The 24,587-nt window shown below is 37.3% G+C and overlaps 1 protein-coding gene across 5 annotated transcripts in view; it reads left to right on the top strand.

Moving 5' to 3' along the window:
• The window catches only part of CCDC138 (coiled-coil domain containing 138), a 103,167-nt gene extending 78,799 nt beyond the window's left edge, over positions 1-24,368 (top strand). For 2 of the 5 annotated variants that reach the window (XM_058534329.1, XM_058534328.1), the window contains 2 exons: positions 21,499-21,637; positions 23,759-24,368. In XM_058534329.1, the coding sequence (XP_058390312.1) occupies positions 21,499-21,637; positions 23,759-23,924 (305 nt within the window). In that variant the 3' untranslated portion in view covers positions 23,925-24,368. Of the gene's footprint in view, positions 1-236; positions 354-21,498; positions 21,638-23,758 lie in introns of those variants that run through there. The other 3 variants (XR_009217242.1, XM_058534330.1, XM_058534333.1) reach the window with 3 other exon arrangements.
• Positions 24,369-24,587: the final 219 nt, after the last annotated feature.

Raw genomic sequence — 24,587 nt, 5'->3', positions numbered from 1 at the left:
TAAGACTGGAGATTTTTATGTAGTAACACTCCTTGAGCTTCTCCTGTCTATTCTGGTTTGTTTGAATGTCATCTTATGAGTTTTGTATATTTCTGCATAGCTCTTATTTTTAATTATTGCTTAATATTTCATTATATTCATTTATTGTTGTTACCATTTATTAAGGCATTTCTTGTGGGAAGTTTGTATGAAACTTGCTAAGAAAATTGGTTCATTGGCTTTCCATCCCAGCACAGGAGAGTTTTCAAGGAGTCTGTGGCCAGCCTCTTCAGGGATGTATGGCGGGGGAACTAACCTAGCAGGTCCCTTCCACAACCTCTGAAGTCTACTTAAGAGTTAGTTGACATGCACAGGTAGCCATGTATTTGTTACTGGTCTGAATGCTGCCAGATTGACAGCTGTATTAAAAGTTGCATAATCACTTCAGTGATCCTTGCATTCCCTAGTCTGACGCTGTAACAGAATCTCTTTTTCTAAGATGTTAGGCTGGTCTTTACTGTATAAACACTAGGTAAGATGAGCCCTTTCTTGGTCAAGCTTTAGGTTTGTGTTATATAGCCTGTCTTGAGGAAACTTGTTCTGATATTTTGTGAAAAACAAAACAATAAAAACGTGTATGATGGGGAGTAAAATCCGACCTGCTAATTAGTGTGGTAGAGAAAGCTGAGAAATCAAATAATTAAATATATAGATAAAGAATATACTTTATTTATTTATTTATTTTTGGTGAGGAAGATCACCCATGAGCTAACATCTATTGCCAATCTTCCTCTTTTTGCTGAGGAAGATTAGCCCTGAGTTAACATCTGTGCCCATCTTCCTCTATTTTGTATATTGGGCGCCGCCACAGCATGACTTGATAAGTGGTGCATAGGTCTGTGCCCAGGATCCGAACCTGCAAACCCCGGGCCGCCCAAGCGGAATGCATGAACTGTGCTACTAGGCTGGCGCCTACTATATTTATTTTTAAAAAGTAAGAGTTCTCTGGCTATTTAACTTCAGGGATTTTTTTTTCAAAGCTATGTTTATTATTTAAAAGATAACACATTCACGTAGCTGATAATTTCAAAGGTACAAAAGGGGAAAAGTCTTCTTTTAGTCAGGAAACCAATTTTACTAGTTTTTTCCATATCCTTTCATAGATATACTGTGTCTGTGTACATACACACACACACATCTTATTATTTATTTTTTATCATCTTTTTATCAAAAGAATGCTAGCATGCTATATGTGTTGTTGTGAACAATATATCTTAGAGATCTTCTTGTATTAGTGAATGAAGAGTTTCTTCAATTAAAATTCATTTATTTAAGCAGATCACCGTTGATGGATATTTGGGTTGTCTCTAGTTTTTGCTAATAGAAACAGTGCTTCTTTACAAACTTACTTATACAAAAGTAAATTTGCATGTGTGGGAGCTTGTTTGGTAGAATAAATACCTGAAAGTAGAATTGTTGGATCAAAAGAAAATTTCTCAGATTATGAGAATGACATGGAGTAAAAAGTGGGTAAAATAACAAAAGGAAAAGAAGGGGAGTCAAAGAAACAGTTATAAATTATGTAGTCATTTATTTTGTTGTTTGTTTTGTATAAATTGCTTTTTTCTTTTAGCTCATAGTTCAGAGACTCAGGAATTGAGTCTAGTATAGATGGATACAATGATATAGATAATTCAGAAGCTCTTACATCCCATACCCTTGTGACTACATCCTCCCAATACCCAACTCTTCGCCCCTCCTTTCCCCACTGGTAAATCCGTCTACCTGGTGCTCACTAGACTGTATTGAACAGGTGAAGGGAGCCCTGTTGCCCAGCTAAGACAGCAGCACTGCTGACATGGAACTTTTGGCTGGCGGATGCGGCTGCCTGAGCTCCTTGGCAGTTGATGCCCAGCAGTCTAAGTACAGGAGGTGGTTCATGAGCTTCAAGATGTGGTGTTTGGAAGTTGAGGACTGCCTGAGTAGACATCTTACTTGAAGGTTGATCGTGGACTGGCGAAAAGCAGATTTTTTTTTCCTGTTCTCTACAGCATTTTTAAAATGCCATCTACGTATCAGTTTTAGTTTTTCTTCATTTTCTTTGGGGTAGTTTTTTTTCAATTGTGGTAAAATATACATAACATAAAATTTACCATCTTAATCATTTTTAAATGTACAGTTTGTCAGTGTTAAGTACATTCACATTGTTGTGCAGCCATCACCAACATCCGTTTCCAGAACTGTTTCATCTTCCCCAAGTGGTAGTCTGTATCCATTAAACACTTAACTCCCCATTCCCACCCCCCCAGCGCCTGGCAACCACCATTCTACTTTCTATCTCTGTGACTTTGACTACTCTAGGTACCTCATGTAAGTGGAATCATACAGCATTTGTCTTTCTGTGACTGACTTATTTCACTTAGCTTAATGTCCTCAAGGTTCTTCCATGTTGTAGCATGTGTCAGAATTTCCTTCCTTTTTAAGGCTGAATAATATTCCATTGTATGCATACACCACTTTTTTTTTTATCCATTCATCCTTTGATGGACACTTGGGTTGCTTTGACTTTTGGCTATTGTGAATAATGCTGCCACGAACATGGGTGTATGAATATCTGAGTCCCTGTTTTCCATTTTGGGGTGTCTTTAAAACAGCTTTTAGTCATCAAATGTCTTTCATCAGAGTGAACAACAGTGTTTGAAATTGTTGCGATTAAGACAATACTTTAAGAAAAGAGCAATAAAACTTGGTTTAGGTTGTCTCCAAAGCCCATTCAGCCACCAAAGCAAATGCAGACTGTTTTCAACATCTGAATTTGTTGTAGTTTAAAAAGATTGTTTACAAGCTTAATTTAAACCCAGAGAACGTAATTTCACAGAAATGATAGTGTAGTTTCTTGAGAAGTCCAAAATGGTACTAATAGCACCCCTTATATTCTCGCCTGTCCCTTCCCAAAGACCTGTTTATAATCTTGATCTTTGAGCCTGTGATTGTAGAGAGAAGGGTGATTGGTTTCCAGCGCCGTGAAACTGAAATAGCCATTTCAATGTTTGTGCCAGTCGTTAGAAAATCTAAGTTGGAGATTGCCTGTATATCTTTTAAGACAATTATAAATTATAAAGAAAGGAAAAAGGTAAATCTTATTTTGAATCTTGACTAATCACGTCAGATTTTCTGTTCTTTCATGGATTTTGGCTAAGCCTTCTGTGTTCTGAGATTAAAATGAAATTCTGATGTGTTTTTGCTTATTTCTGGTATTTTTATGATTCTTAGTGCTCTCTGAGGCCAAACTACCATATCTTGCTTGAATTACTGCAAAAGTCTCGCTGGTTTGGTTGCTTCCCTCCTTGCCACTCTTGCTTCTGTATCCTCAACACTGCTGCCAAAGTGTACATCACTCCCCTGCCCAGAACTCCGCAGGTGGCTCCCTATCTCAGAATAAAGGTGAGGTTCTTGAAATGGCCCACAAGGCCCCACAGGGTCTGGCCGCTGGCTCCCTTTTTCACTTTACACTCTCACCAGTGCGTCAGGCTTGCTCCTGCCTCATGGTCTTTGCACTTGCTCCTTCTACCTGCAATACGTTTCTCCCAGATAGAAGCAAGTCTTACTCCCTTCCTTCCTTTGTGTCCCTGCTCCGGTATCACTTCCTCAGAGTGTCCCTCTTTGACCATGCTGTGTAACTGAACCCCCATCCTCCCTCCTTATCCCCCCGACTCTGCTTTATTTACTCTCAAATGCATACCTGGCACATATATACACACACACACATCCATCTCTTATTCATTTGCAGTTTATCTTGGTGAAAATTATGAGTTATGGATTAAACTGTTTTTCTAGCTGGCTACCTAGTTGATCCAACACTCCTTATTCAATATACTATCTTTCCTCCTTTGGAAAGTCTTCTTTGGAAGTATTTAAAGTTTTTCTCCATTCTCTTATTATTTGTAATGGCTTTCCATTTCATTCTCTTGAGTTCTCCAGATATATAATCATATTATCTGTAAATAATAATTTTATTTCTTCTGTAACAATTTTTATAATTTTATATTGTCTTGTCTCATTGAATTTGGGTGTCTCCTCCAGCACAATGCTTAATAATAGCAGTGATAGTAAGCATTTTCATCGTAGTCCTCATTTTAGTCAGAATGCTTATAGTGTTTTCTCATTAAGCAAAATGTTGCTGGCTTGAGTTGAGATAGATATATCTTACCATTTTAAGGAAGTATCCATCTATTCTGTACAATTATGTTCAAGAATGCATATTGAATTTTGTCAAATGCACTTTTAGCATCTATGGAGTTGATATATCTAAAAAGGATCATGTGATTAATATAGTGAATTGAAATGATGACTTTGAACCGTCTTTAAATTCCTGAAATAAACAGCATTTGGTTATGGGACATTTTTCTTTTAATATACTGCTGATTTTGTTTGTTTGCATCACAAAGGAAAACAATAAACCAGTCTCACTTATGATTACCCATGCAAAATCCTAGACTGAATGTTAGCATTCATGTTTATTGTAACAGTGAAATACTCAATTTTATTCTTTTCCATTTTACCTTATGTCTGCTATTAACATGTTTCTTCTTTTTCCTTTCTTTTTTTTCTCCCTCCCATGGGATGTGGACATATTGCTATTTATATTAGTTTCCTATGGCTGCTGTAACAAATTACTACAAACCTGGTGCTTAAACAACGGAAATTTATTATCTTAAAGTTCTAGAAGCCAGAAGTCTGCCATCAGTTGCTCTGGGCCAGAATCAAGGTATTGGCATGGCTGCGCTCCCTCCAGAGGCACTAGGGGACAGTCTGTTCTTGCCTCTTCTAGCTTCTGGTAGCTGCTGGCATTACTTGGCTTGTGGCTGCATCACTCTAATCTCTGCCTCCGTGGTCACATTTGTTTTAAAATGTAGGTTTTATTATTATTCAAGTGTAGTGATGCCAACAGATTAGATGACTGCCATTAGAAAGAGTTTTTATACTAAGAGAAAGGGGCATACGATGCCACAGAGGCCCACATGAGGAGGCACCAGGGTCAGTCAGGAGGCAGAAGGAAAGGGGGGAACTGTGGACAAGAACCTGTATTGTGGTTTCAATGGGAAGGTATGGGCGAGGCAGGGTAAGCAGGTTTAGGATTGGCTGATTTGAATAATTTCAGCAGCTGCTGGGGCATAGGGGCTATTCCTAGATGTCTGGTTCTTGGCCCAGAGTAATTAGGGCAGATGGATAGTGGCCTGTTATGTGAGAGCCCCTTAGAGGAGATGGTTGGGAGGTGTGGGCTCTGGATTGGTTGGTTTGCATATGAAAGATGTGCTCACAGGCAAGTCATTTACTGTCTCAAGAAATTGGCTAACTCTGGGAGGGGCAGTCCCTCCAGGGTCAGTAAGGCCCCAGGTGTCAAAGCATCAGAAACGTATGGTTAATACAACATTGTCTTTTCCTCTTTTGTCTGAAATCTCCTTCCACCTCTCTTTTATAAGGGCACTTGCGATTGCATTTAGGCCCACCTAGATGATCCAGGATGATCTCTCTCATCTCAAGATCCTTAACTTAGTCACATCTGCAAAGCCTTTGCCATATAAAATAACATTATAACATTCACAGATTCTACGGATTAGGATGTGGACATCTTTTGGGCAGCCGTTATTCAGCCTGCCACACTATTCTTTCCTTTTTTTCCTCATTAATTTGAGAGTTCTCTCTGTGCTAGTTTGCATGTATACTTATTGCATTCATGGTGATTCTGTGTATCAATACAAGCACATGACCACTTCATTGTGTCTTACAGTGCAGTTTCAAGCATTGACATTGAAATAATATTACTTTATTATAAATTAGTTTTCATTCTTCCTTTATATTATATATAGGTTATTACTGATTAGAAATCTATGTGTAAGTAGGTTATTTGCCTAGGATATCATCAGGATAGTAAAGGGGAGTTATAAAATATTTCTTATAAAAAATGGCATGAGTCACTGGGTTGAGAACTGCTTCTCTAGTCAGCTACTTAATTTTATATATAGATAGATGGAGAACCTGGGGTTCTGAGAAATTAAGTGACTTGTTTAATGTCACATGGCTAGGGCCAGGGCAGTGATGAGGTCTTTCAGAAAAAGAAAAGGTACAGACAAGGGAGAAGCTTCCCCTGGACGTTAGGACCCCAGAACTGCTGAGGGGTTCCAGCGCAGAAACTAGTGGCAGCACTCACGGTGTCCAAGGGATAAAAAAGAAGGAAAGGAAAGGAGAAAAACAGCTTTGGAATTCTTTCAGGAATGAAGAAGTAAAAGGAGGAACAGGAGTTTGTGAGAAAAGGGCAGACTAAGAACTTTTCTTGGAGAGTTATTGGTTATGAATATGGATTATCCTGCTCCAGAGAGAGCCTTTGTCCCTGGATTAGCACTCTCTACCTCAAGCCTCTGGCAAACTCCTGCTCATCTTTCAAGAAATAGTTAATCTTGAGAGCGTTTCACATCTTACCTTGTTCCAAAAAAGGAAGGAAGGTGGACTTGAAAAAAATACTAAAGAGGGGAATTTATGTACAATTGGGTGTTTTCAAAAGATTACCTATGTATATCCTTCTTACTGTTGCTTTTTTTCTTTCTAAATATTTATTTAAAAAGAAATGACCTTTATTCAGTTTCAGGGATGGCAGCTGAAGTTTCTTGGTTGACATTGAATGTTGCCGTGTTGTGTTATAACTTTTGAACCATCAGAACTAGAATAAAAGCCTTACTATCTAACAGTCATACATTTTGTCCTATGTAATAGCATGTTGTCGGGGGAAGAGGGAGAATCTCCCTGTGCCCTTTTGCTTAAGGTTCTTATGGCTGGCCAAATAATCAACAAGACAGGTTAGCAGGAGAAAATAATACCAAGTTTAATAACATGTATACATGGGAGAAACTCAGAAATGAGCAACTCGTCCCTCTGACTAAGCTGCTTGCTTAAGTATTGCAGCTAAAGGCGAGGAGCGTGTTGGGGCGGGTAGTAGCCTGGGACTTCAGAGGGCAGGAGGACAATTCTTTTCAGTGTCATCTATAGATAATGTGGTCAGGGAGAGACAGAGTTTTTGATAAAAGAGGCCTGGTGCCTTTCCTATTGTAACCTCTATCCTACATTATCTTTACAGCCATTATGATAGAAGATCTGTTCCAGGAAGGAGCCACTATGTCAAATTCTTTAGACAGTTAGTGGGGGAGGGCAAATGTCCTTCAGAGAAAACAATCAAGGTAAAGAGATATATTTCAGGGTGGCCAAATCTTGATCTCCCACAATGTCAATATTTATATCTGAAAGTTGAGGAGAATTGCTTTTAAGATAATTTTATTCTGATTACCACCTTGCCTTAGAATTCTGAAAAGATTACAATAGCTGCTATCTGAGAAATAAAAACTTAAGATTCTTAGTATATAAACTGCATAAAGTATTCTAGTCAGTTATCAACAGGCTGATGACTAACATATGAAGACATAATCATTACCAAACAGTGTGCTGAATTGCTGACAGTGCAGACTTTTTAAAAACATAACTGCTTTAGAAAAAGTTGGCAAATCTGGGATAAATAACTCTCTTGAGAGATTTCAGTGGCTGACTTTAAATTAGTAAGAATTGTGTTTATTTCTTAAGTTGCCCACTAATACGGTATTTTGCCAGATATTATATTAGTGTAATGTTGGTATAGGGAGTCCTTAGTACCACTTCTCCTTTACTATTAAGAGTAACCTGTAACTGAGATTGTTTGTGTCTTCAGGTAATCTTTCTCAAATTGAAGATTTAAATAGCCTCCACCAAGCTAATGAACTATAAAGTTATATCAAATATTGTGACTCAAGAAAGTATTGAAAAAAATGTTTTCAAGAAATAATTTAGACCCATGTGACAGACATTGTGGGTTGGCTCCCCATCACCATTCTCACCCCGTTCTCCATCCCTTGCTTTCAGCCTTCCTTGCTGGCAGGAATAGCCACATGCATGACACACTTATGGCCAATAAGATGGAAAGTGGAAGTCCACTGAGAGTTTCTGGGAAACCTTTTGCTTTTGCTTTCTGATAAAAGGGAACAGATATGGTTGGCATTGTTCCTACACCACCACTCCTTCCTTTTGCCTTATTGTCTAGAGCCTTTTGACCATGAGGCAGTTTTGACCATGAAGAAACAAAGAATATGAAATGAAGAATCTAGGTTTATGATGGCATTGTCTTGCACCTGAACCAGTTCCAGCAAGTACCTACTTATTAAGAGAGAAAAAATAAAGTATTTGATTAAGCCATTGTAAGTTGGATTTTCTGTTAACATTCTCAATTGAACCAGCACATGTTTTATTTCATACTGGGAGTAAGTTTTATTTTACCTTCTAAAAACTCTGTCTTCTTAAAGAAAAATCCTTTTTTTTTTTTGGAGGTAAAATTGTAAATGCTCGTTTTTTTAAAGTTCAGGCAAAGATGGACATCAGCAATATGGCAGATGAGGATGCTCCAGACCCTCATTCCCCCCAGAAACATCAAATAAACAATTGCAGACTGACTAAATTAACTTTATAGGAGCTCTGAAAACCAATCAAAGATCTACAGCAATGTATTGCACATTCAAGAAAAGGTATATTCAAAACATTAGAAAATTTTGTTACCTTTTTACTCGCCTTTAGATCACTCCCTCTCTTGTGAGGTCAGTGTGGATGGGAGGAAGCAGCCCAATTCCTCACTCCCTCGCTCAGGACAGAGTGGAACTACTTTGCAATATTCTGGCCTATCTGGGCTGCCCCAGGGGTTGGGTTCTGTCTCGCCTGACTCAGAGTATGGACTGGGAAGTTTGCATAATTTGTATCTCAGACTGAAGGCCAGGAAAGGCACTGGTGGACACCATGGCATGTGAAAATAACATGCAGACTGCAGGCGTCTGGATGCCTGGGGCAAGAAATTATGGACAGAGGAATGGAATGCAACATGTAACATCTTCTCAAGAAGAAGCTAGGGTGAGACTCTTTGGGAAATTAAGTCATTTAAAAGCAGCAGGGGGAAATTGGGGGAAAAAGCATACACACAGGCCCAGACAGGGCGTATGACCAGAAAATACCTGAAAAAACCTTAAGCCAATACCTTATGTTGTTCCCAGGGCTCAGGGCCTGCTAATTAGTGAAAGTCTTCCATACTAATCTGCAAAGACTGGGAAAGGTGGCCGTTTTTTCAAATGCCAGTTTTTCAGCAAAAGATCACAAGGTATACAAAAAAACAGGGAACATGGCCCATTCAAAGAAACAAAATCTTGAGAAAATGTCCCTGAAGAAACATGCAGTAGATTTACTCGACAAAGACTTTAAAGCAGCTGTCTTAAATTTGCTCAAAAAGCTAAAGGAAAACATATAGAACCAAAAGAAATCAAGAAAACAATATGAGAATTTCAACAAAGAGAAATTATAAAAAGGAACCAAACAAATTCTGGAGCTTAAAAATACAATAACTGAAGTGAAAATTCACTAGACAGATTGACCAGCAGATTCAAATAGGCAGAAGAAAGAATCAGTGAACTTGAAGACTTGAATTTGAAGTTATTGAGACTGAGGAGCAAAAAGAAGAAGGAATGAAGAAAAGTGAGCCAGAGCCTAAGGGACTTATGGGATATCATCAAGCCAACCAAAATGCACATTATGCTAGTCCTAGAAGGAGAAGAGAGAGAAAGGGACAGAGATTATTTGAAGAAATAACAGCCAAAAACTTAACAAATTTGAGGAAAGACATGGTTTTACAAATCTGAGAAGCTCACTGAATTCCAAAGCTCAACGAACTTCAAGATAAACCCAAAGAGACCCACACTGAGACACATTATAATTAAACTGTCACAAGTCAAAAGACAGACTTTTTTTTCCATTTTTAAAAATCAGAAATCATTTAGTAATAGAGTAAAACACATAATGCGTATTAATATTTTTAATTCACATAATAAATATTATTTAAGAAAATTTTTATTTTATGCAGGTCACATTGGTTATAACATTGTGTCAATTTCAGGTGTACATAATTATATTTTGGCTTCTGTATAGGCTGCATCGTGTTCACCACCTAAAGTCTGCTTTTCATGTGTATGTACTGCTTTACACATTTTGCCCTCTTCCCACCCCCATCCACTCTGGTAACCATCAATCTGTATCTAAGTGTTTGTTTATCTTTCACATATGAGTGAAATCATACAGAATTTGTCTTTCTCTATCTGACTTATTTCACTTAGCATAATACCCTCAGAGTCCATCCATGTTGTCACAAATTGCACAGTTTCATCTTTTTTTATGGCTGAATAGTATTTCATGTATATATATACCACTTCTTCTTTATACATTCATCTATTGATGGATATTACGGTTGCTTCCAAGTCTTGGCTGTTGTGAATAATCCTTCAATGAACATAGGGTTGCATAAATCTTTTTTTTTTTTAATTTTATTTATTTTTTCCCCCAAAGCCCCAGTAGATAGTTGTATGTCACAGTTGCACATCCTTCTAGTTGCTGTATGTGGGACGCGGCCTCAGCATGGCCAGAGAAGCGGTGTGTCGGTGCGCGCCCGGGATCCGAACCCGGGCCGCCAGCATCGGAGCACGCGCACTTAACCGCTAAGCCATGGGGCTGGCCCTGCATAAATCTTTTTGAAGTGGCGTTTTTATGTTCTTTGGATAAATACACAGAAATGGAATAGCTGGATCATATGATGTTTTTATTTTTAATCCTTTGAGAAATATCCATAATGTTTTCCATAGTGGCTGCACCAATTTACATTCCCACAAGCAGGGTACAAGAGTTCCCTTTTCTCCACATCCTCTCTAACACTTGCTATTTCTTGTCTTTTTAATAGTAGCCATTCTGACAGGTGTGAGGTGATATCTCATCGTAGTTTTAATTTGCATTTCTCTAATAATTAGTGATGTTGAGCATCTTTTCATGTGCCTGTTGGTCATCTGTATATATTCTTTGAAAAATGTCTGTTTATATCCTCGCCCCATTTTTTGATCAGTTGTTCATTTTGTTGTTGAGTTGTATGAGTTCTCTATGTATTTTGGAAAATAACCCCTTATCAGATATATGAATTGCAAATATTTTCTTCTACCTGATGGGTTGTCTTTTCATTTTGTTGATGGTTTCCTTTGCCATGCAGAAGCTTTTTAGTTTAATGTAGTCCCATTTATTTTTTCTTTTGTTTCCCTTGCCTGAGGAGATGTGGTATTGATAAAGGTACTACTAAGACTGATAGGTCAAAGAGCATACTGCCTATGTTTTCTTCTAGGAGTATTATGGTTTCGGGTGTTACATTCAAGTATTTAATCTACTTTGAGTTAATTTTTGTGTATGGTGTGAGATAATGGTCTGCTTTCATTCTTTTGCATGTGGCTGTCCAGTTTTCCCAATGCCATTTATTGAAGAGACTTTCCTTTCTCCATTGTAGGTCCTTGGCTCCTTTTTGAAAATTAACGGTCCGTAGATGTGTGGGTTTATTTCTGGACTCTCAGTTCTTTTCCATTGATCTGTATGTCTGTTTTTCTGCCAGTACCATGCTGTTTTGCTTACTATAGCTTTGTAGTATATTTTGAATTCAGAGAGTGTGATGCCTCCAGCTGTGTTCTTTTTTCTCAGGATTGCTTTGGCTATTCGGGGTCTTTTGTTGTTCCATAAAAATTTTAGGATTCTTTCTTCTATTTCTGTGAAGAATGTCATTGGGATTCTCATTGGGATTGCATTGAATCTGTGGATTGCTTTAGGTAATATGGACTTTGTGTGTGTGTGTGTGTGTGTGTGTGTGTGTGTGTGTGTGTGTGTGAGAGAGAGAAAGATTAGCCCTGAGCTAACATCTGTTGCCAGTCCTTCTCTTTTTGCTGAGGAAGACTGGACCTGGGCTAACATCTGTGCCCATCTTCCTCTACTTTATATGGGACACCGCCACAGCGTAGCTTGATAAGCAGTATGTCAGACCACTCCAGGGATCTGAAACCTTGAACCCCGGGCCACCAAATTGGAGTGCAGGAACTTAACCACTGCACCACCAGGCCGGCCCAGTATGGACATATAACTATGTTTATTCTTTCAGTCCATGAGCATGGACTCTCTTTCCATTTCTTTATGTCATCTTCAATTTCTTTCAATAATGTCTCATTGTTTTCAGTGTATATAGGTCTTTCACCTCCTTGGTTTAATTTATTCCTAGGTATTTTTGTTGTTGTTGCTATCATAAATGGGATTTTATTGTTGATTTCTCTTTTTGCTAGTTTATTGTCAGTGTATAGAAATGCAACTGATTTTTGTATGTTGATTTTGTATCCTGCAAGTTTACTGTATTTGTTAGTTATTTCTAGTAGTTTCTGGTGGGTTCTTTAGGGTTTTCTATATATAGAGTCATGTCATCTGCAAATAGTGACAGTTGTACTTCTTCCTTTCCAATTTGGATCCTTTCTATTTCTTTTTCTTGCCTTATTGCTCTGGCTAGGACTTCCAGTACTGTGTTGAATAAGGGTGGTAAGAGTGGACATCTTTGTCTTGTTCCTGTTCTTAGAGGAATAGCTTTCAGTTTTTCAACATTGAGTATGATGTTAGCTGTGGGTTTGTCATATATGGCCTTTATTATTTTGAGGTATTTTCCTTCTATACCCATTTTATTCAGAGTTTTTATCATAAATGGATGTTGAGTCTTGTCAGATGTTTTCTCTGCATCTATTGAGATGATCATGTGATTTTTATTTTTCATTGTGTTAATGTGGTGTATCATATTGATTGATTTGCAGTTGTTGAACTATCCTGCATCTCTGGACTAAATCCCACTTGGTTGTGGTGTGTGATCCTTTTAGTGTATTGTATTTGATTTTGCTGAGAATTTTTGCATCTATGTTCATCAGCGATACTGGCCTGTAATTTTCTTCCTCATGGTGTCCTTGTCTGGTTTTGGTATCAGGGTAATGTTGGTCTCGTAAAATGAGTTTGGAAGCCTTCCAACCTCTTCAGTTTTTTGAAAGAGTTTGAGAAGCATAGGTATTAAATCTTTGAATGTTTGGTGTCTGGTCCTGGACTTTTATTTTTTGGGAGGTTTTTGATTACTGTTTCAATCTCTTTACTTGTGATTGATCTATTCATATTCTCTATTTCTTTTTGATTCAGTTTTGGGAGATTATACGATTCTAAGAATTTTTCCATTCTAGGTTATCCAATTTGTTGGCATATAGCTTTTCGTAGTATTCTCTTACAATCCTTTGTATTTCTGTGATGTCCATTTTAATAGTTCCTCTTTCAGTTGTGATTTTATTTATTTGAGCCTTCTCTCTTTTTTTCTCAGTGAGTTTAGCTCCAATTTGTCAATTTTGTTTATCTTTTCAAAGAACCAGCTCTTAGTTTCATTTGTCCTTTCTATTGTCTTTCTAGTCTCTATTTCTTTTTTTTTTTTTAAAGATTTTATTTATTTATTTTTTCCCTCCAAAGCCCCAGTAGATAGTTGTATGTCATAGCTGCACATCCTTCTAGTTGCTGTATGTGGGACGCGGCCTCAGCATGGCTGGAGAAGCGGTGCGTCGGTGCGCGCCCGGGATCCAACCCGGGCCGCCAGCGGCAGAGCGCACGCACTTAACCGCTAAGCCACAGGGCCGGCCCTTAAGATTTCTTTCTTTTTTTTTTTTGTGAGGAAGATCAGCCCTGAGCTAACATCCATGCCAATCCTCCTCTTTTTGCTGAGGAAGACTGGCCCTGGGCTAACATCTGTGCCCATCTTCCTCCACTTTATATGGGATGCTGCCACAGCATAGCCTGACAAGCGGTGCATCGGTGCGCGCCCGGGATCCGAACCCAGACCACCAGCAGCAGAGCGCGCGCACTTAACCGCTACGCCACGGGGCCGGCCCCTCTAGTCTCTATTTCATTTATTTCTGCTCTAATTTCTATTATTTCCTTCCTTCTACTGATTTTGGGCTTTGTTTGTTTTTCTTTTTCTAGTTCATTTAGTTATAGTGTTAGATTGTTTATTTGAGATTTTTCTTGTTTTTTTTGAGGAAGGCCTCTATTGCTATAAACTTCTCTCAGTACTACTTTTGCTGCATCCCATAAGTTTTGGTATGTTGTCTTTTCATTTTCATTTGTCTCCACCTATTTTTTTTTTCTCCTTTGATTTCTGCATTGATCCAGTAGTTGTTCAGTAGCATGTTTTTTAGTCTCCACATCTGTGTGACTTTTCAGCTTTGTTCTTGTAGTTGATTTCCAGTTTCATCCCATTGTGGTTGGGAAAGATGCTTGATATGATTTCAATCTTAATTTTATTGAGGCTTGCTTTGTTTCCTAGCATACAGTCTATCTTTGAGAATGTTTCATGTACACTTGAGAAGAATGTGTATTCTGCTTTTGGATGGAATGTTCTATATAAGTCCTTCTGGTCTAGTGTTTCATTTAAGGCTATTTCCTTGTTGACTTTCCGTCTGGATAATCTATCCATTGATAAAAGTTGGGTGTTAAAAGTCCCCTGCCATTATTGTGTTGCTGTCAGTTTCTCCCTTTAGGTTTGTTAATAGTTGCTTTATATACTTTGATGTTCTTATGTTAGGTCCATATATATTAATAAGTGTTAGGTCTTCTTGCTGGGATGTCCCTTTTATCATTATATAATGTCCATCTTTGTCTCTTGATATCATTTTTTGGCCTGATGTCTGTTTTATCTGATGTAAGTATGCCTACACTCGCTTTCTTTTGATTGCCGTTTGCTTTGGGTATCATCTTCCAACCCTTCACTCTGAGCCCTGTTTGTCTTTAGAACTGAGATGGATCTCCTGGAGGCAGTATATTGTTGGGTCTTGTTTTTTAACCCATCCAGCCACTCTCTGTCTTTCGATTGGTGAATTCAATCCATTTACATTTAGAGTGATTATTGAAATATGAGGGCTTAATACTGCCATTTTATCTTTTGTTTTTGGTTATTATATATTTCCATTGTTTCTTTTTCCTTGTATTTGTGTCTGCTATTTCACTTTGGTGGTTTTCTGTGACATGTTCTCAGTTTCCTCTTCATTTATGATTTGTAACTCTGATTTTTTGTTTTGTGGTCACCATGAGGTTTGTATAAAAGATCTCATAGATGAGATAGCCTTTTTTATGCTGGTAGCATATTATCTCCATTAGCCTTTGCAGGTTTTGTCCTTTTCATCTTCCCCTTCTATGTTTTTGTTGTCACAAATTATCCTTTTTTGTGTTGTGTGTTTGTTACCAAATTGAAGTGGTTATAGTTATTTTTGATGCTTTCTTTTCCTTTACCCTTTATGTTATAATTATTTAAACTATTCTGATATAGAGTTGCAATTTTCTGATTCTGTGTATTTATCACCTTGCTCAACACTTTGTAAACCTTTGCCTTTTTGTTTCAGGTAGATGGTTGGCTCCTTTCAACATTTCTTGTAAGGCAGCTCTAGTGGCGATGAACTCCCTCAGCTTTTGTTTGTCTGGGAAAGCCTTTATTTCACCTTCATATCTGAAGGATAACTTTGCTGAATAGAGTATTCTTGGCTGATGGTTCTTGTCTTTTAGTATTTTGAATATATCATTCTACTCTCTCCTGGTCTATAGGGTTTCTGCTGAGAAATCCTCTGATAGCCTGATGGGGGTTCTTTTGTAGGTTGTGTTCTTCTCTCTGGCTGTCTTTGATATTCTTTCTTTGTCATTGACTTTTGACAGTTGTAATATAATATGCCTTGGAGAAGGTCTTTTTGCATTGAGATAATTAGGAGTTCTCTTAGCTTCATGTACTTGTATATCCAGTTCCTTCCCGATTTTGGGAAGTTCTCAGCTATTATTTCTTTGAATAAGCTCTTTGCTCCTTTCTCCCTCTCTTCTCTTTTTGGGATACCTGTTATCCTTATGTTGCTTTTCCTAATTGAGTCAGATATTTTTTGTAGGATTTCTGTATTTTTTAAAAATCTTAGTTCTCTCTTCTCTCTCACCTGAATTATTTCTAGATTTCTGTCTTCGAACTCTAATTCTCTCTTCCATATGGTCTGCTCTATTTCCAATGCTTTGTACTTTATTTTTCATCTCATTAATTGTGTTCTTCATCTCCAGAATTTCTGTTTGGTTTTTTTTTAGAGTTTCAGTCTCTTTGGTGAAGCACTCCTTCTGTTCATTAACTTTATTCCTGAGCTTATTGAACTTTCTGAGTTTTCTTGTAACTCGTTGAGTTCTTTCACGACATCTAATTTGAATTCTCTGTCAGTTAAGATTGCCATGTTCTGTGACTTCAGGTTTGGTTTCTGGAGAGTTGTCCTTCTCCTTCTGTTCTGCCGTGTTGCTGTGGTTCTTCATGGTGCTTGATGAGTTGATCTCCTGCTGGTGCATTTGTGGTAGTAAACACCTTTCTTCTTTGGGTAAGGCTTTGATTCTGAGCTGCTTCTGGTTGTATTTGAGAGCCTGCACTTTTAACCATCCACTGCCTCTGCCAGAGGATCATCAGTGCTCTCCTTGTGCTGCTTGTGCCTCTGAGATTGCTGGTGCCTTGCTGCTTATGATGTTGCTGCAGTCTTGGGTGTCGCCACCGGAGTCACTAGGCTGTGAGCGCTTCTGCTGCTTCTGAGGTCTTCTGGGTCTCCTATTCCTCCACTGGCTCTCTGCATCCTCTCCACAGGCTTGAGTACTGCTGCCCTGTGCACCACCTGCACTGCTGCTCCCAGGTTATCTGGGGGTGCTTAGCAGCACTGCTGTCTGGGGCACTAGGTTCACTGGTGACACTGTTGCTGCTGGTGGCCTGGGGTCTTGTATGCAGTCTCCGCTGCTGGTAGCCAGTGTCAGGGATGTTGCCACTTGGGGCCAGGTCTTGGGTTCTGCTGTGGTTCCTGAACCCACAGGTTGCAGGTGCCACCTTCCACTGCTGGGAGAGGGATGGGGGCTAAGCCACAAGTGCTGTTGCTGCTCCTGCAGCCTCTGGTTGCTGACAGGCACTGGTGTGCTTTTTGAAACCTCAGATCAGGACACCCCATCCTCGCCAGGGAAATCCATGTTTTGGATGCTGTCCCCACTGCTAAAAAGACCAGCACCACTGCTGGGGGAGGGTGAGGTGGCTGTGTCACTGACACAAGGACATATGTGTCATCTGCCACTGCTGAGCAACAAGTTGCTAAGCAACAAGTGCTGTGTCTGCTCCTGCAGCCTCTGGCCACTGGCATGCGCCACTGCCAGGAGGATGTATGTTTTGGATCGCCACTGCGGGGGGAGGGGCAGAGGGAGAGGGCTGCTCCCCTAGTTCCACTGCCTCCTGGAGGTCCAGTCCACCCACCTTCAAATGTATAGATGCATGGATTTCTCAGGCATTCTGGTGTGCTGTGCAGGGAGTCCTTTGTTGATCAATGGATGTCCGACTGGTTGTAACTTAGAGGGAAGAGACAAAGGGAACAACTCACTCTGCCGTGATGCTGACGTCATTCTCTCCAGAGAGACTCTTGAAAGCAGCAAGAGAAAATATGGTCTATCCATACAGTAGAATATTATTCAGCCTTAAAAAGGAAGGAAATTCTGACACATGCTGCAACATGGATGAACCTTGAGGACATTATGCTAAGTGAAGTAAGCCAGACACAAAAAGAAAAATCTTGTATGATTCCACTTATATGAGGTGCCTAGTGTAGTCAAATCTGTAAAGACAGAAAGTAGAATGTTGGTTGCCAGGAGCTGTGGGTAGAGGGAAATGGAGACTTAGTGTTTAATGGCTACAGTTTCAGTTGGGGAAGATGAGAAATTTCTGGAGATGGATACTTGTACAGCAATGTGAATGTACTTAACAGTAACAAGCTATACACTTAAAAATGGTTAAGATGGTAAACTTTGTGTTATGCATATTTAATGACAATTTTAAAGTTAAATATAAATAAACTTTTAAAACTTAAAGAAATATTCAAGCAAAGAAGAAATGTAGAAAGTATAAGTGTTTTTTTTTAAAAAACACCATAAACCTTATCATTTAGAAATAACCATCATTAACATTGGGTGAACCTTATTTCATACAGCTTTGTACCTTTGTGTTCATATGAAAAGATGGCTGAATGGATATACAGATGAAAATATTTTCACAGAAGTGGGATTTATTACACATGTTATTTAATGAAATGTCTTTAACAGGAAAAATGAAATGAATTTGAGTCATAAATATTTTATCACAAGTTTCTTCTGTTAAGAAACAAGGTAAAAAAACATTGAGTCTCTCTTTTTCTTTCCCTTTTTTATTGTAAAATATATATAACATAAAATTTACCGTTTTTACCACTTTTAGTTGTACTCTATTTTTTTAATACTGTTTCAGTTTAGACAGTATCGATTCCCAGTGATGAAAGATGAGGACACTAGCGCTATTGCACTTTCCATCTCCCCTTCCTCTACTTCCTGACTTTAGTTTTGTCATTATTGTTACATTGTTATTTTTACATTTTTATATTCTGTCTGTGACCACAATTTACACATTTGCTTTGTATTTTTTTTTCTTGTTTCTTTGCTTTATATTAGTTTTACATTTAATTGTATTCAGTACTCAAGACTAGTCCTTTTCCTGTAACTTCTGCATTTCTGTGTTCTTAATTTTGAATCATCTCTTTTTTTTTTTTTTAAGGTTTTTTTTTTTTTTTTTTTTGTGAGGAAGATCATCCCTGAGCTAACATCCATGCCAGTCCTTCTCTTTTTGCTGAGGAAGACTGGCCCTGAGCTAACATGCGTGCCTGTCTTCCTCCACTTTATATGGGATGCCGCCACAGCATGGCCTGGCAAGCGGTGCATTGGTGTGCACCTGGGATTGGAACCCCAGCTGCCCTCACTGGAGCGCACTCACTTAACCACTACACCACTGGGCCGCCCCCTTGAATCATCTCTTAATTGCTCTGTCCCACGTGCACCCACACACACCCTTCTAATTTAGGAAGTGCTTGTGAATAATTAATGTATTGTAATTACATTTGAACATTGTAGTGTGGAAAAAATGTTAAAACTACAATACTTCAACCTTCTAGTTAAACCTAACAGTTTATATAAGAATCCCACAATTTCCTTTCTCTTCTATTTTATGTCTATCTCACAGATTTAAAGGAGAGATTGGAAGTCACGCCAGTGAACCTCTTTTACTTCTAAAAGACCTTTACAAGCTTCACTTTTTAAATATGCTGATATAGTAAAGTCTTTGGATAGTCTTGGATTTTTTCCATTACAGAGGTCGTATAAGGAAGTTCATTTTTATTTGGCAATGTTTACTTGGAGCTTTTTGTAATAATCCTTAAATGTGTGTGTTCTGTTCATGCCAAGACCTGATTTACATATGAAGTATAGTGAAATAAAGAAGATACACTCTCTTTCATGCTTTTGCAATATACAACCAACCATCAAACTTTCTTATGTGCTTTTTAGGCTTTTAAATTGAGAATATTGATATTATAGATTGTAGGTATGTTAAGAACCATCAGTGGTCTTTCAGCTAATGACTTTTGGTTGTTCTTCACCCATTGATTTCAATTCTGTTAGCCATGTAATAGTTGACTTTCTTGTTTAAAGTTGACATGAGTCATATACTTAAGGATCTGAAATAAGAAAACTGTGTATACAATTGTTTAATGAAGCTGCTTGAAATTTCAATCAATGCTTTCTTTTTTGGTGAGGGGGATTGGCTATGAGCTAACATCCGTTGCCAATCTTCCTCTTTTTGCTAAGGAAGATTGGCCCTGAGCTAACATCTGTGTCCATCCTCCTCTATTTTGTATATGGGACCTCGCCACAGCATGGCTTGATGAGGGTGTGGGTCCACGCCCAGGATCCAAACCTGCAAACCCCAGGCTGCCAAAGTGGAGCACGCAAACCCAACTGCTACGCCACTGGGCTGGCCCTTCAATCAATGTATTTTTAACGCCATTTGTAGATTATGTGTGATAATATTTGTAACCTAAATTTTCATTCTTTAAAAACATTCTGTGTGACTGAGATTGAGATATATGTGTGTGTGTATGTGAGATAGAGGTATATGTATACCCACATACAAGTATAGACAGACACACATACATATAACTTGGTGAACTAAGTTTAGTTCACAATTGGGTTAGACTACTGTGAGGAAAGTAGTAAGTTTTTTCTCCTGCTTTTTACCGTGTGGTTACACGCAAAGGACACATAATTATTGTCTCTAGTGCTCCATTGCTAGCATATACTGCCTTTTGTTTTCTATTATCAAAACATTTCTCTGACTTCAATATTTTGGATTTTGTTGATTTCATCATATAATAGTTTATTTTACTCAGTACACTATCAAGATACTGACATAGTCTTTCAAACTGTGCTTTTGGATTCAAAAAGAATGATGTGTGCAAAGCTGTTGTATTTTTATGTCCTTTATAGCTACTAACTTATTTATCTGTGTTTGAAATAAAGTCCTATAGTGATTGTGGAAGCCTCTGAGTTTTACAGAGGCTTTTTACAGAGGAATTTAACTATTTTAAAGGCTATAATTTAATATTTTTGTATGACTTTTGTTTCTCTTTAAGCACCCCTAATTACCAATAATAGTGATTTACACCCTAAAAAGCATTTTTATACCTTGTTTTGTTCAACTCATAGCAACCTTAACAGAGCTTTCAGTTTTCACTATTACAAACTACTGTGGCCGTTATTCATAAACCTCTGCATACATCTCTATCAGACACATTCTTAGAGGCAGAATTGCTGAGTCGAAAGATACACACACTTTTAAGGCTTTTGATACAAATTTGCCAAATTCGAATTATTTTATTCCTACTAAGGTTGAATATTTTTACTGTGTTTATTCTGTTGTGAATTGCTTGCTTGTGCCTTTTGCTCACTACTAAAAATACTAGTTCCATCTTTTTCTTATTGATTTATAAGAGCTCTTATATCTTATGGCAAATATATTACAAAGGAACTTCTCCCCCACTGCCAAGTTTTTTATTTCCATTTTGATTTTATTTGTTGTGGTTTTTTTTATAGCTTTTGCCTTTTAATTTGGGTTTGTTTTTTTTTTTACATAGACATTTAAAATTTTTATTTCATAAAATTTTAAAATATTTTCTTTTATGAACGTTTTCCCTCTTTTGCTTTTATGCTTAAAAAGTTATTTCCTATCCAGTGATTACATAAATTGTCATACACTCAAATGAAATTCTGAAATTTAGGGTCTTTAAAAAAATTTACTACCTCAACAAAATTCCTTATTGCTAATTATTTAAACTCAGCCTACTGTTATGAACTTATTGAAGAAATGACTTTCCCCCTTCCTTTCAAGCATGAGATTTCTGCTAAATTCCACCTAATGAAAGTTTGATGTTAGGAAAAATAATCTTATCTTTGGTTTTCATTGTTCAACAAAAGCCAATGGGTATTTTAATTTTTCAAATGATGATATTTTTGCTCCAGAGTTTAAGTATGAAAAGAGTGGAAATCCAAATCAATATTTATAAATACTTCATGTAGTTCTGGTTTTATTTTGTTTTTAATTTCCTTTTTAGCTACTCCCTCACAGTAAAGCACTGGCGGTTTGTTTTGCAGAATGCTTGCAGCCTTTCCTGGAAGCCTGTAGCAACACTTTATTTTTTCGTACCTGCTCTGTGCTGCTTCGAACCCCTAAGCTTGATCTTCAAATACTAGAAAAGCTCAGTATTATTCTACAGAAACTATCCAAAATTAAGTAAGAATTTCTTATTTCTAACATTTTTTATTGAAAGATATCTTATTGTGATCTTTTAGACTTTTATGAATCCTATACTAGTTCAACTTTGATTATTAAATCAAAATTTCCAATAAACATGTAGAAAATTGATATTCATGAATATTAATACTTATCTAAGACCATATACTTAGTGATAGACTAGAGTTACAGTGTTAATCTTAGAATGTCTTGTTGTTTCTGTAGTTCACTTCTGCTAAATGAACTTTAGTACCACAAACAGAGTGTGTAAAACTAAGCAATTTTTAGCAACCAAGTGATAGTATCAGAACAAATTATTGCACACTGGTATTCTGTAATATCACAGGTGAAAATAAAAAAGATAATAAAAATATATTTTGCAGATCTTTATTGATGTACTGAAGTGAGTTTAGGAATGAGAATAAAGCAGGCAGAAAAGATTAAAATGATGTTAGTATTAGTTACTGGGTTTATTTTAGGAAACTATTATGGGCTTCCTCCTGCCCATAATTTGGATTTTATTGTAAGAATCAAGGGCTTTCTTTTTATATTTCCTCTTCTTTCTCCGACGCAAACATTAGTATAGCCAGTTTTTAAATTATAAATAAAGGACATAGATTTTAAGCTCTGTTTTCCTTGAGTCTTGGTAAAATCTAGTGTTTCTTTTGAGGCAAATCTGAACACCTATCTCTTCTTTTTTTTTTTTTTTTTTTGTGAGGAAGATCAGCCCTGAGCTAACATCCATGCCAATCCTCCTCTTTTTGCTGAGGAAGACTGGCCCTGGGCTAACATCTGCGCCCATCTTCCTCTACTTTATATGGGATGCCGCCACAGCATGGCCTGACAAGTGGTGCATCAGTGTGCGCCCTGGATTCAAACCCTGGCCGCCAGCAGTGGAGCGCGTGCACTTAACCGCTACACCATGCGGCCAGCCCCTCATCTCATTTTTATAACAGTAAAATTTTGGTTTTGGTTCAGGTCCTCTGCCCCCTCCCTTTCCCCTCACCGATGATTTCCATGGTAGTGAACTTAGGTATTTTACCAGGCCTCAGTATACTTGAATAGTAAATACAATGCATCTTAAAATTATTTATATATGTGTGATAGTGGGTTCGTGTGTTCTATATGGTGCCTAGCCCACTGTACCACACCATAGTCAATTATTAATTGTGAAATTATAACCTCATACTCAACTCACCAGATTATTAGTTTTGGTCTTGTACTGGTTAAACTTGTCAATTCATTGTCGTCTTCTTGCAGACTGACTATACCATGATTGTCTTGATTTGTAATCAGTAAATTCTCAATAAGGCCTGTTGTAGTTTACCTGTGGTGCCATGAAGCAATAATAACATTACTTAGGTTTAATTCTTTCTTAGCTCTTAATTCTTGGGATTTTTTTAAGTAGTCCCAAAGTGAAAGTATATCCTTGGGCTAAAGTGTGTTTCTATTCATGATGTGTTTTATAACTTATGTTCATTTCAGACTTAGATAAAGAGCTAGAACAAAGCTTGAACAAGAGGGTAGGGAATAGTTGATGCTCAAGCAAGTCATAAAGTAAATCTTTAAAATCACAAATATGTAAATCCTTTTTATCAAATGGATGGTTACATAAGGTTATTTGATAATTTGTCTCAAGAAGTAAATACATGTAGATAAGGAAATCAATAGGTTATAAGTTATAGTTCTAAGTGATTGAAAATGAAATTACTGACTGGTTATTAGAAAGAAGATAGTTGAAAAGATATTTCGGAGCTAAGTCAAAAGGTAAACCTATATTCTGCTTTTTAAAAAGCCCAGCTTACTTAAAATAAGGTGATCAAGTAGTTGACTCTTTCTAGCTGTGAAGGGGGAAAAAAAAAAATCTCAAGCTTTGTAATAGTGAATAGGGTACAGTTTTCAGGATTATAAAACATTTTCTTTTTTCCTTGAATACTTTTCCACTTTAGGCCTATCTCATACGACCTATTTTGTTTGTCTTGGAATGTTAATCCTTTAGTTAGCTATTTTCTCCACTATTTTTAAAAATAGGTGCCATTTCTGCACGTTTACACAGGTTATCTCTGAATATCATTATAAATTCCCTAAAGGTATATAATTAATGTACTCATTCTCTTGCAGGAGTAATAAGAAGCTCTTTGAACTTTTTACAATTCATCTGATGCTTCAAGAAATACAAAGGACAACACATCCAGAGCATGCTTTCCTCTGTATTAATCTAAATTCAACTCTGTTCAATTTGGGTTTAACAAAATGCAACTCCCTGGCTTCCAGTGCAAGCCATTAGACTGGCTGATTATTTTATATATATTATATATGTGATGCTTATTTGTAAGATTGTAAAAATCACCAAAGCAACTAAAAGTCTACCAAGTAAAGTTATCAGTAGCATCATTTATCATGAAAAATAGAAATTTTTTTAAATTTTTAAAATGAAATCCATAGAAGCTGTGAAATATTTGAGATGTTTCAGTTCAACTAAGGTAGTACTAATGTACAAGATGGAATTTCCAGAGTTAATGACACTAGGATTACTTTTTGTACAAGTGTTTCAGGAAAATTCTTAAAATTATGTGATTATTTGGAATAAAATTGGTGTTTATGAGGGAATAGGATTAGATCATGTTGTCATTCTGTTTTCTTAATATATTAGAAATCTCCCCTTTTGGAAGCAAGAGTACATGATTTTTTACTGCCATCTTCATTTCATGACTTGTCTGTATAGCCTAGATTCACAAATAATTGATTCTTTCAGTGTGCTATTCACAGAGTACTTTAGAGAAAGAATTTTTAGTTTTTCTTTTTTTTCAAAATAATTTATTATCAAAGCGTATGTGTACAACATAAAAAATTATTTTTAAAACTGAAACATTAACAACAATATCATAGTCCCAACACCCAGAGATGTCTCTTGCTGTAGCCAAAGATGAGTGAAGTAGCCAGAGGTCTG

The sequence above is a fragment of the Diceros bicornis genome, chromosome 40 (assembly GCF_020826845.1).
Source record: "Diceros bicornis minor isolate mBicDic1 chromosome 40, mDicBic1.mat.cur, whole genome shotgun sequence".
Classification (NCBI taxonomy): domain Eukaryota; kingdom Metazoa; phylum Chordata; class Mammalia; order Perissodactyla; family Rhinocerotidae; genus Diceros; species Diceros bicornis.
Note: the sequence above shows the minus strand (reverse complement) of the source record. Positions and strands in the feature narration are given on the sequence as shown.